Source organism: Stigmatopora nigra, chromosome 4 (genome assembly GCF_051989575.1).
Source record: "Stigmatopora nigra isolate UIUO_SnigA chromosome 4, RoL_Snig_1.1, whole genome shotgun sequence".
NCBI lineage: Eukaryota > Metazoa > Chordata > Actinopteri > Syngnathiformes > Syngnathidae > Stigmatopora > Stigmatopora nigra.
The window spans coordinates 1,643,149-1,656,018 of NC_135511.1; the positions used below are offsets into that span (position 1 = coordinate 1,643,149).

A 12,870-nucleotide genomic window follows, 5' to 3' on the forward strand; every position below is an offset into this window, starting at 1 on the left:
TCCCAAGCACCGCTCTCCCAAGCACCGCTCTCCCAAGCACCGCTCTCCCAAGCACCGCTCTCCCAAGCACCGCTCTCCCAAGCACCGCTCTCCCAAGCACCGCTCTCCCAAGCACCGCTCTCCCAAGCACCGCTCTCCCAAGCACCGCTCTCCCAAGCACCGCTCTGTCCAGCGCCTGCCCGCCCAGAAGTGGCGACGATGCTCCAGCGCCCCTGGAAGACGGGGCCGGCGACGTCGAGAGTGGCAATTTGCCGGAGTCCCTGGAAGACGGGGCCGGCGACGTCGAGAGTGGCAATTTGCCGGAGTCCCTGGAAGAAGGGGCCGGCGACGTCGAGAGTGGTAATTCGCCGGAGTCCCTGGAAGAAGGGGCTGGCGACGTCGAGAGTGCCAATTCGCCGTTGCCCCTAGAGGATGGGGCCGGTGACGTCAAGAGTGGTAATTCGCCGGTGCCCCTGGAGGAAGAAGCCGGTGACGTCGAGAGTGCCAATTCGCCGGAGTCCCTGGAAGAAGGGGCCGGCGACGTCGAGAGTGGCAATTCGCCGGAGTCCCTGGAAGAAGGGGCTGGCGACGTCAAGAGTGCCAATTCGCTGTTGCCCCTAGAGGATGGGGCCGGTGACGTCAGGAGTGGTAATACGCCGGTGCCCCAGGAGGAAGAAGCCGGTGACGTTGAGAGTGACAATTCGCCGGAATCCCTGGAAGAAGCTGCCGGCGACGTCGAGAGTGGCCATTCGCCGGAGTCCTTGGAAGAAGGGGCTGGCAACGTCGAGAGTGGCAATTCGCCGGAATCCCTGGAAGAAGGGGCCGGCGACGTCGAGAGTGGCAATTCGCCGGAGTCCCTGGAAGAAGGGGCCGGCGACGTCGAGAGTGGCAATTCGCCGGATTCCCTGGAAGAAGGGGCTGGCGACGTCGAGAGTGCCAATTCGCCGGAGTCCCTGGAAAAAGGGCCAGCGACGTCGAGAGTGGCAATTCGCCGGAGTCCCTGGAAGGAGGGGCTGGCGACGTCGAGAGTGGCAATTCGCCGTAGTCCCTGGAAGAAGGGGCTGGCGACGTCGAGAGTGCCAATTCGCCGTTGCCCCTGGAGGATGGGGCCGGTGACGTCAAGAGAGGTAATTCGCCGGTGCCCCTGGAGGAAGAAGCCGGCGACCTCAAGAGTGGCAATGCGCCAGTGCCCCTGGAGGACGGGACCATCGACGTCGAGAGAAGCAATGCTCCGGTTTCCCGGGAGGAGGGAGTTGGCTACCCCCCGAGCAAACAGGGTAAGGTGCCCGACCGTACTAAACTGCTGGTGTCTTCTAAAGGCAGGCGGTTTGGCCAAGACTTAAAGGACCAGCTGGACCACCTGCCGGACCGACCACTGCCTCGTCTCGTTTCTGGCTGGCACGGATGCCCGCCAGACCTGCCCATGCCTCGTCTCGTTCCTGACCGGCGCGGACGCCCGCCGGGTCAACCACAGCCTCGTCTCGGATCTGGCCGGCGCGGACGCCCGCCGGATCGACCACTGCCTCGTCACGTTCTTGACCGGCGCGGACGCCCGCCGGGTCAACCACAGCCTCGTCTCGTTTCTGGCTGGCACGGACGCCCGCCAGACCTGCCCATGCCTCGTCTCGTTCCTGACCGGCGCGGACGCCCGCCGGGTCAACCACAGCCTCGTCTCTTATCTGGCCGGCGCGGACGCCCGCCGGACCGACCACTGCCTCGTCACGTTCTTGACCGGCGCGGACGCCCGCCGGGTCAACCACAGCCTCGTCTCGTTTCTGGCCGGCGCGGACGCCCGCCGGATCGACCACTGCCTCGTCTTGTTTCTGGCCGGCGCAGACGCCCGCCAGACTTGCCACTGCCCCGTCTCGTTTCGGGCCGGCGCGGACGCCCGCCAGACCTGCCTCTGACTCGTCTCGTTTCTGGCCGGCACGGACGCCTGCCGGATCGACCACTGCCTCGTCACGTTCTTGACCGGCGCGGACGCCCGCCGGGTCAACCATAGCCTCGTCTCGTTTCTGGCCGGCGCGGACGCCCGCCGGATCGACCACTGCCTCGTCACGTTCTTGGCCGGCGCGGACGCCCGCCAGACTTGCCACTGCCCCGTCTCGTTTCTGGCCGGCGCGGACGGCCGCCAGACCTGCCACTGACTCGTCTCGTTTATGGCCGGCACGGACGCCCGCCGGACCAACTACTGCCTCGTCTTGTTTCAGGCTGGCGCGGACGCCCGCCGGATCGACCTCTCCTTCGTCTGTTCTTGGGTTGGTGTGGATGACCACCGGACAATGCTAGGTCTCCCACCCGCCCTCCCTGCTTGTTCTTGGTTCTCATGTTAGAATTGACCTTGGGACGTCTAGGATCCTTCCCTTAGAGGGGATGTACTGTCAGGAGTGGCTTGATTGCCACTCCTGGCATGATGTCATTATTATTAACAGCCGCGGCTAATTAGTTGATTAGGTTTTTTTATGCTATTTAAGCATTATGGTTTTCTGTCAACGCTGTCGGATCGTCTGGTTTCATTCCCTGTGTTTCCACGTAGTCATGCCGTTCACATTGACGCCACGCCACGCTGCATGTTTCTTTTCTGTTGTAATAAGTGATCAAGCTAAGTTGTTTATGTTATGTTATCCCGTTTATTAAACCAAGCATCAAGAGCAACATATCTGCCTCCCCTTTTCCATTTGCTTCGGTGACTCCGCACCTGGGTTTACTTTCTTCCCTGATCGCATCGCACTACGCGACGCGATCGTAACATGGACAGCACCTCCCACCCCCTGCACGAGTCGGTGGAGTCCCTTCGAAGCACTTTTAGCAGTAGACTGCGGTACCCTCACTGCAGGAAGGAGCGCCTCCGCAGATCCTTCTTCCCATCAGCTGTCAGGCTCTTTAACCAAAAAATGGCTGTGGGTTAGGACCTACTGAATTCTCATATAGTATACCAGTGCTTCTCAATTATTTTCTGTTAGGCCCCCCCTAGCAAGAAGAAAACTAAACGACCCCCCCCCCCCCCACTTCCCACCGTGACTATAAATAAAACGATTTTATGAAATTGTTATGAGTACAACATGTGAAATGTTGCACTCTCGCAAACATGACAGAAGTAACAATGAGAGCGCCACTGCCAGCTACTTTAGTGGATGCGCAATTACACTTTATACTAGTACGGCGAAATACAATCCTGTTCCCCAGGGTTACACGCGCCCCCCCAGGTATCGCACCACGCCCCTCCAGGGGGGCGCGCCCCACTATTTGAGAAGCACTGTAGTATACATGTGCTTCTATATATATGTATGTGCATGAATATATATATTTCAGCAACATGGTTACTTATTTATATATTTATTCATGTATTTATTTATTGACTTACTATTAACTACCTATTTGTGTAAAATGCCTTTCCTATTTCTGCATCCTCACCCTCTTCCTACTGCAACAAAGAAATTTCCCGAATACGGGATGAATAAAGTTATCCAATCTAATCCAATCCAAAGACATTCACAAGTACAAACACACACACAAGTACAAACACATTCACAAGTACAAACACACACAAGTACAAACATAAAGACATTTATATATGAAAGTTTTCAGATGGTGAAAGAAACACATACATGCAAAAACAAACTGACAAAAGGACTTCCTTAGACATACAATACACAAGAACATGCACAGTTACTGTTAGGTAGTATCTAGGTTTTGGGGGGGGGGGGTGTTAGGTTTTTTTGTGGTCCTGGTTTTTCTCCTTTGTGACATTTCCTGTGATTGACCCTAATTTTTCTCCTGCTCGCTGCCTCCCGTGTCACTTAAGTATTTCTGATTGTCTCGTCTACTTGCGTCTATCTCTTTTTTTTCTATCTGTGTTCTGTCTGTTCTTGTCGGATTGTCTTTTCTGCGTTCAATGATTTTCATGCCTTTCCATGTCTAGCGCTCCTTGTGCCCCCGTCAATCCCCCTTAGCTTTGTTCTTTGTTTAAGTTGTAGTTTGTTGATTTACCCAGTTTTTTTTGTATTTTAGTTTTCCTTTTTTGTGATTCCATTTATCTCATTAAAGTTTACGTTGATGCACCGAACTCCTCGTCTCTGCCTGTTTTCCTGCGTATGGGTCCAACTAGGGTTGCCTACCGAAAACCCTAACAGTACAATCCGACCAGGCCCAGTGACACGAGTGGTTAGCGCGTCGGCCTCACAGCTCTGGGGTCCTAGGTTCAAATCCAGGTCACGTGCATCTGTGTGGAGTTTGCAAATTGCCCTCGTGCGTTTCCTGCAGGTACTCCAGTTTCCTCCCACAATCCAAAAACATGCATAGTAAGCTGATTGGACACCCTAAATTGTCCCAAGGTATGGGTGTGAGTGTGCATGGTTGTCCGTCTCCTTGTGCCCTGAGATCGGCTGGCCACCGATTCAGGGTTTCCCGCGCCTCTGGCCCGGAGTCAGCTGGGATAGGTTCCAGTACTCCCCGCAATCCTAATGAGGATAAAGCGGTTCATAAAATGAGATGAGAGTTCTCGCATTCCACAACATCTGTGCATCTCCAGAGGGGAAGTGTTCACTTCCCATGTGTCTCCCTCTTAATCCCTCTTTACATTGACATAGTTCCTACCAGGTGAATTATGTACAAAAGATTGCCAGACTATACATACATGCAGTCACATGCTACCCATTCAGTATGTCAAGGAACATCGATATTTAGGAGGTATTTTCAACAGCAGGTCAAAATACACACCTGATCTGACCTGACACGCGGGAAAGGAAACCACAATGGGCGGAATACATACAATAATCACACGGACAAGATACACAAGGGGAATGCACACACGTCCATCCCAAAACCCCAACTGGACATAAAAGTACCCCACACTTAAGGGACAAATCCCCAAGCTCGTATCTCAAGGTATTACTCTATCTACCTATCTGAGGTGTGCAAAGGGTCAATTTCAGGGACACCCTAGAGGGCATGGGGGAGTCAGCTAATCTCTTCTGAGTTTAATTACCTGAAAACACAGTTGACATAAAATAGAAGCTAATAAGGACACAACATAGTAGATGCAAAAAGAAGACATAAGGTAGGTGGTATTCCACCTGCATCGGTGTTGCCGCAGTGGTGAGGTGTCCCATCATCAGCATGAGGACGGTTATCAAGACCACACCTGTCTCAGCAAACACCTCCCAGGGCCACACACGCATCCTGTGGAGCTAAAGTGGTCGTAAGAATTTAGATAAATGTTGTAAAGGTAGAGGAGACTGAACACTTGCTAGCTTGAATGTATGTTATTGTTACCGCGGCATCAATGTCAGCTGATGTTATTGGTAGTCTTACGTCAATCTGAGTTCATGTCATTACCATGACAGCTTTACGCCAGTCATCTACAACCCCCCACCTCTTCTCTCACTGTATATGTGCGCACATTCATTCATTTTCTGAACCGCTTTATACTCATTAGGGTCGCGGGGGGTGCTGGTACCTATCTCAGCTTACTCCGGGTCAGAGGCAGGGGACATCCTGAATTGGTGGCCAGCCAATCGTACGGCATGAGTAGATGGGAAACCATTCACTCTCACATTAACTAGTCAAGCCGCCGGGCCGCCATGGGCGCTAATGTCGTATACAGACTCATTCAAGTCAGCCTATGAAGATTCTCAGTTATCCAGTCTCATCTTTATTTCACATGCATACTCATGCACACTAACTGATACACACAACCAGATTAAAGTAAACAGTCTTGTTGGCCCCAGGAGCCTACACACTTATGTTATTGCAACACTAGCAGCCCCAGTGGGTGAATAGAAACATACATACACACTAAGCCACAATTCCACCTACATACACGTGTTATATACAGCATGTTACACCATATAATATGATCACTGGAATTGGAACAGTTTAACTAGCAGCCACCATCATCTTAGATCTGAAGATCACTCTGTAATAATTGTTGTTGTTGTATTTACTCTGCAGGAAGGGTTTGTGCTGCTCCTATAACTGCTGTATCTGCTTTAGCATTTCCTTTACTAATTCTGTCGCTGCTGTTAGTATGTGCCTTACATTTGCATACAACTATGTGGCTGGGAAGTAGTACTGCGTTAAGTAATTGTTTCAGCAGTTTAGCATGTTCTACTGTTTTGCCTGTGGATGTTTTCATCCCTCTTCTATTCCATTGAGCAGCAAATACATGTAGAGTGGAGTGTGCATATTGGCTGTCTGTATAAATGGTGACCTTATTACCTTTAAAACAATTGGCATGCCTTTTTCAATGCTATACTTTCTGCAGCTTGATCTGAGAGATTAGATGGTATTTTTTCTGCACATAAGACATTGTTATCTGTGATGACTTCAAATCCTACTTGATTTTTTCCTTGTTCTGATTTGGATGCTGATCCATCTACCTATATATAAGTGCTTTCTGGAAAAGGAGTATCTTTTAGATCTGGTCTTGGTTTGTAGCTTTCGCTTGTTCTTTCAGCACATTGGTGTGGATCTCCGTCTTTTTCAGTTGGTATAAACGTCGCTGGGTTCAACGTATTGCATCGATTTATGGTGAGGTGGGGTTGCGATAACAATGTGGCCGTTATGGCCAGGTGTCTTGCTGGTGACAGGAACGACATTTTAGTTTGTGTTATCAGTAGATCCACTTCATGGGGGACTTGGAGTGTGAGTAGATAGAACAGTACAAGTTCAGCTCTCATCTGGATGGCTAATCCTGCTGCTCACACTGCTCGTACTCACGGAGGTAGAGCAGCAGCAAGTGGGTCTAGTTGTTTTGAGAAGAACGCTACTGGTTTCATCTTTGTTCCATGTGGTTGTAGTTACACTGATATCATGAACGTTCCTTCGCAAGTCACTGTTTGGGTGAATCGTTTTTCATAGTCAGGAAGCGCTAGGTTTCCTGATTCTAAGATTGGTTGCTTCACTTCCATGAATGTTCGCTTTCCTTCTTCATTCCATGTTACAGGGTCTCTCACTGTCATCTCAGTAGAATAGATCATGTCTAGCAGTCTAGGAGTTAGTTCTGCATAGTTTGGAATCCAACTCCTGCAGTAGTTAGTTAGGCCTAAAAATGCCATCATTTGTTTTTTCGTCTGTGTTTTCGGACATTGCTGGATGGCTTCTCGTCTTCCATCCGTTAGTTCCCTTTCTTTCTGACCCAGTGTCCCAGGAAGGTGACTATACTGCAGTTTCTTCACGCCTTGTTCCCATTTAGCTCCAGATGTTTGAATAATCTGATCGCTTCTTCTTTGTTTTCCTCTTCTGTGGGACTGGCTATCAGTGTGTAATCTACAAACACTAGGATCTGTGTGGTGTCTTTATGTTCATGCTGATTTATACATGCTGCGATCTCTTGTGAGAATATTGTGGGGCTGTCACAGAGCCCCTGTGGCAGCCTCGTGTATGTGTATTTGGTTCCGAACATGAAACCAAACCACTCTTGGGCTATTTTGTGTAATGGTATAGAGAAACATGCATTGCTTAGATCAATTACTGTAAAGTATTTCTCATGTGATTTTAACTTGTTCAACAGTATGTGGGGGAGACAAAGTTGGAAACCTTCACGTGGTGTCTCCTGAGAGGCCGCTTGCTGCGGCCTGCGAATTCCAACGAATACCACTCAGAGCTGCCAACAAGGACCGTGGCACCCCACGTTTTTCATCCAGCCGGAGACATTTGACTGCCCCTCACCTCCGACTACCCCCCGGATGAAATAATCCGCGTTCCAGTGGCAGCTCTAGCGCTATCTGAGGGCAATCCTCAGGCGCTTGTAGTGCAAACAAACAAACAAACAAACAATCAACAGTATGTGACCCGTTTATTGACCCGTCTTAGGCTGGACCAATCTTCATGTTCCTGTCTCTGTTTTTTTCACGGGAAAGATAGGTGTGTTACATTCGCTTGATGGACTTTCAATTAGAATGCCTGCTTCGAGCATTTCTTTAATTACTGGGCTGATGCCATCTATAGCATCTGGTTTAAGGGGGTATTGTTTGGCTCGTGGTCGATATTATGTCTTGGGCTCAATTCTTACTTCCCTTGCTGTGGTCAATTTTTCTACGTCTGCTTTTGATTTTGAGCACAGTGAACTCGGTACTATAGGGAAATCTTCAGCTTGTAGTCTTGTCATGCAGTCAAATGCGTTTTCGGATTTGCTTGATTTATCCACTTCATACGGGGTGTTTGTCAGTACGCTGACTGTGGGAGTCTGCTGTGACCGCAACTCCTCGCTTCTGGTCTCCAAGAATTGCATCCTAGGTCTTGACAGGACCTATGGGGTTTTATCTTTATGGACATATGGGGTGTTATCTGAAACTGTAGCATTTTTTTCCGTTTGAGGCGGCAAGTCCATTGAGGTGGCCACATTTCCCTTTGCTGTGGAGTACAGGTACTCCAGTCGCACTAGTTGGGGTCCCAGTCGCTCAAACTGCTTAACAAATTCTGGTCTGGCTTTCCCAAACTTTATGATGATGTGTAGTGGCCAGTGTGTTTGTGTTTGGCTATTTACATTTTTACTTGGGATTTTAACTGCCGGATTACAGACGAGGGCCCTTGTGTTGCTAAATCTAGGGAGTGGAAGGCATGAGGATCCTCTTGATCTTCGACTTCTTGGATTTTCGCTTCCTCCCACCTGTGTACTGGCTTCATGCCATCATCTGTGGGGGATAAGACTGATTCCCAGTTTTGGGAGTAGATTTCTTCCCAGGAGTTTCACAGGACAGTTTTTACTCAGGGTGTGTTGGGTTTATTCTGTATTACTATTATAAATATAGTTGTATTAATTCATTTCTTTGTTAAATCATTCTCTTTCTATTTTCAAAGTGTTGCGAGGTCACGAATAACCGCCAAGTCATCTTTAACCTGGACTGCCTGTTCCAGGATGGTTATACAAACAATCCACCCAATCTGGGTCCTTGAGATATGGTAGTCCCTTTGTTACGAGGCCAGGGCTATTCGGCCAATAACAAGAATGTTGTTTCTGTTATTTAACCGTGCACTTCGGGTTTTTCTTTATGTAATTATTATATGATTATGATTATATTATATGATTCTTAGGTCAAGGAAGTTGCATAATTGTTCTAATCTAAATGTTGTTAGGTCTAGTCTCCTGTTTTTGTTATTGGTAAAATACTTTGATTGTTATTGTAGTCCCAGATGTTGTTTTTACTCATACGTGATGGAATGATCAACAACTCTGTAAATTGTTTTGATTCATGGCAATAAGAGTCGTACGAAAATGTCTATTCGGGGAGACGTTCGGAAGTTGAAGGAGCTTGCTGAATCTCCCCTCTGAGGTTTTACCTGTTATCCATTCTATTTAATTAAATGTCAATAATTGAATAAGATGTCTGCCTGCAGTTATTGATAATTACGGACGAAGGTAATTATTAATGAACCTAACAGGATGCTTCATGGTTTCGTCCATTTTCATCTGTTATTTTTTTTTTCTTCGACTTCTTCAATAGCTCCATAGCTCTTATCACAGTGATGCATTCCTTTCCTGGTACCAATCCTGGCACATTGTCTTCATGACTTATTTATCTGCTCCAGTGTCGCATAAGAATCTTACTGGTGTTTGACTTTGTCCCACCAGTAAGGTGTAGTAAGGTTTGCTGTCACTGTCCCAGAGGGTGGACATGATTTCGGTTAAGTACACTTCTACTGGCGAGCAGGGGGTTTGGGTCAGAGTATTAACTCCTGAGCTTACCTGTTTTTGGCGGTGTCTCTCCTCGGAATGAATCACCCACTCCATTAGTTGATTCATTGGCATGGTTTGTTATGTGACACAGTACTTCTGCATGAACCCTTTGATTTGGGGCTAGAGCCCTTCCAAGAACCTTTGTCTTAATTGGGCTTTGTATGCTCCTTGCTCATTTTGGTCTTCTGTTATTCCACTATGAACTTTGAACATTTCTTAAAATCTTGCTCTGAATTTATGTATTCATTCTCCTTGTTACTGGCTCTTATTTTGTCATAACATGGTGTCGGGCGCCACGTGTCTCGAACTCAGGTCAGGACTCTTTCCACCAGCTGCGTTAGGTCTTGTGAATCATGTAATCATATATATATATATATATATATATATATATATATATATATATATATATATATATATATATATATATATATATATATATATATATATATATATATATATATATATATATATATATATATATATATATATATATATATATATATATATATATATATATATATATATATATATATATATATATATATATATATATATATATATATATATATATATATATATATATATATATATATATATATATATATATATATATATATATATATATATATATATATATATATATATATATATATATATATATATATATATATATATATATATAGATGGTTTGGCTAGATGTACTCTAAAGGGAACTATACAGTCCATGATTGACATCATCCTGGCCAGCATTCTCCTCTCTCCCACTTCCTCCACAGAGTCCAGGGACAGTTCAGAATAGAGCTTGCCCTCCTGACTGGCTTATTCAACCTGTTCCTTTCCCTCTCCATGCTCCCCCATCCCCAACAGACCACTGCATAAAACACTGTAGACACCACCAGTGTCCTCCACACGCCAAAGGACCTGTAGTTTTCTTAGTAGGTGGCTCTGGGCCCTCTTGTACAGAGCATCTATCTTTATGGACCGGTCCAGTTTGTTGTTGAGGTAAACATCCATGGCCTTACATTTCTCCACAATTTCAATGTCTGTACCCTGGATGTTCACCTGAGTGGTCTGTTGGGAATTCCTCCGAAAATCAATCAGAATTTCCTTTGTCTTACTGGCATTGATGTAGAGGTTGTTTCGCTTTCACCAGTCAACAAAGGCTGTAATGACTCCCTTGTAATCCAGGTCATTCCCGCCCATCACTGGTCCAACAATAGCATTGTCGTCAGAGAAGTTCTGGGGGTGGTAGGTGTCTGTATTGTGTTTGTCCGATATGTAGAGGGTGAAGAGGAATGTGGAGACCGCCGTGCTGGACATACAGTCCTGAAGTCTCACATATTGTGCTCTGTCAGTGGACGTTGATGATCCATGCAGCCAGGTGGTGCTTTTTTCCAGCCTCTCCCAGTTTCTTTCTCAGTAGGACTGGCTTAATGGTGTTGAATGCACTGGAGAGGTCAAAAAACATTATCCTCACCGTGTTTCCCGTGTTCCGTGGATCCATAATCCATAACTCATAATCCATAACTCTCCAGGTGTGAAAGAGACCGTGCATCAGGTAGGTAGAAGAAATTTCCACACTAATGCCTGAACGATAATCAAACTGCAGAGGATCCAGCTCTGCTTGCGCTAGGAGGCTGAGGTTATACTGGGTTGAAAAATCCAGACTGTATTTAAAGATGTCTTAAGAAGAGTGTCAACTGACACTGATTCCAAAGTTTTTGTCCAAGGTAAAACCATCAATGTAGTCCAAAAATTTAAATACCTAGGGATCACTATTGACTCACAACTTTTCTTTAAATGACAGATAAAAAATAATCGGGAAATAGAATGTCCAACTTTAGATTCATTAGAAACTATCTAATTCCTGAGTCAGCAAAACTGTATTTTGACACATTGATCATATAACATCTTATTGCCTAATAAAAACAATTGTTGCCATTTAAAACCAAGCTTTGAAAGTATTGGACAAAAAAACAAAAATGTACCACCACTGTCAGATATTTCAAAAAAACATTAACTGGAGCATTACTTTTAAATATGCTAATGCCATCTTGGTTTACCAAATATTCCATCACAAAGCTCCTCCTTCACTGCAAAAATGTGTTAAAAAAATCCCACAGATCAACAACAACTGGTTCTAGAGGTGACTGTATAGTTCCCTTTAGAAAGAGTACATCTAGCCAAACCATCTTCTCTGTCCGTGCCTCATATACCTGGAACTCAAAACCAAATATCATACATGAAATCATGTCTCTCAACCTCTCTGCCAACCATCCTAAAGCCTGGCTGCTGGATGAACAATATTGTTACCACAACACTCCATAGACCTGTGCTATGTGTGTCTCATTGTGTATATGCTGCTTTCTAGACTTTTTTCTTTTTTTTCTCCATGCTATTATTTCCTTATTTATTTTAACCTGTTTTTACATCAACCTGCCCAAGGGACTAAAGATGGAAATTAGCCGTCAGCCATAATCTTGCGTATTAACATCTATTTTTTCATTAATATGTATTGTATCAATCAAACCAAAAGGAAAAATCAACTGAATGTCGTAATTGAAAATATGGAAAAATAAATATTTATTCAGTCAGCAGTAATTCAGTTTTTTTTTGTTTGTACTGCCATGTTTGGGAGTATAGCATGAGTTGGCCTCCTGAATCAAAGAGTGCAAAAAATAGAGTAAAAACACATGACTGAGGCTAGGTGTCTGGATTGTTGGTCACACGTTATATAAAATGGAGAAAGATGGATATGATGATGCCAATTATAAGCTTTTGATGGCAAAAAAAGATCTGATGGAAATGCAAAGAAAGTTGAGCGGAGTTGGAAATAGCATGTTGACAAGTGCAAGGCTGCTGGAAAAGCAGAACTTGCTATTTTCTTCCACAGAAATGAGGATGATGAGACGGGTCCGGTGGGTAAAAAAGGGGGCCTAAAAAGAGAACAGGTCAAGGGGAATTTATCGGTGAATACAGAAGAGACACAGTTGTATCCGTCGTTGCCACCTTGCAACATTTGGACCTTCGACGTTTGCATCTGACCGTTTAACTGGGTCGGGGGGCCTGTGGGAGAATGGTCAAAAGCGTGGGGAAAAACACTATTCCCCCAGCCTAGTGCGTCACAATCAAGTAACATTTTTGCTGATCAATTTCCCGCTCCAGTGGCTGTCGGTAACGGTAGCTCTGTCCGCTCTTGTTCGTTTTGTGTC

The 12,870-nt window shown here is 46.0% G+C and overlaps 1 protein-coding gene across 1 annotated transcript in view; it reads right to left on the reverse strand.

Annotated features, from left to right (window-relative positions):
• LOC144195146 (ADAMTS-like protein 2) overlaps positions 1 to 12,870 on the reverse strand; it is a 92,766-nt gene that overhangs the window by 74,704 nt on the left and 5,192 nt on the right. Inside the window, exon 2 of the mRNA XM_077714563.1 lies at positions 5,055 to 5,168. Within this exon, the coding sequence (XP_077570689.1) occupies positions 5,055 to 5,168 (114 nt within the window). The remainder of the gene's footprint in view (positions 1 to 5,054; positions 5,169 to 12,870) is intronic.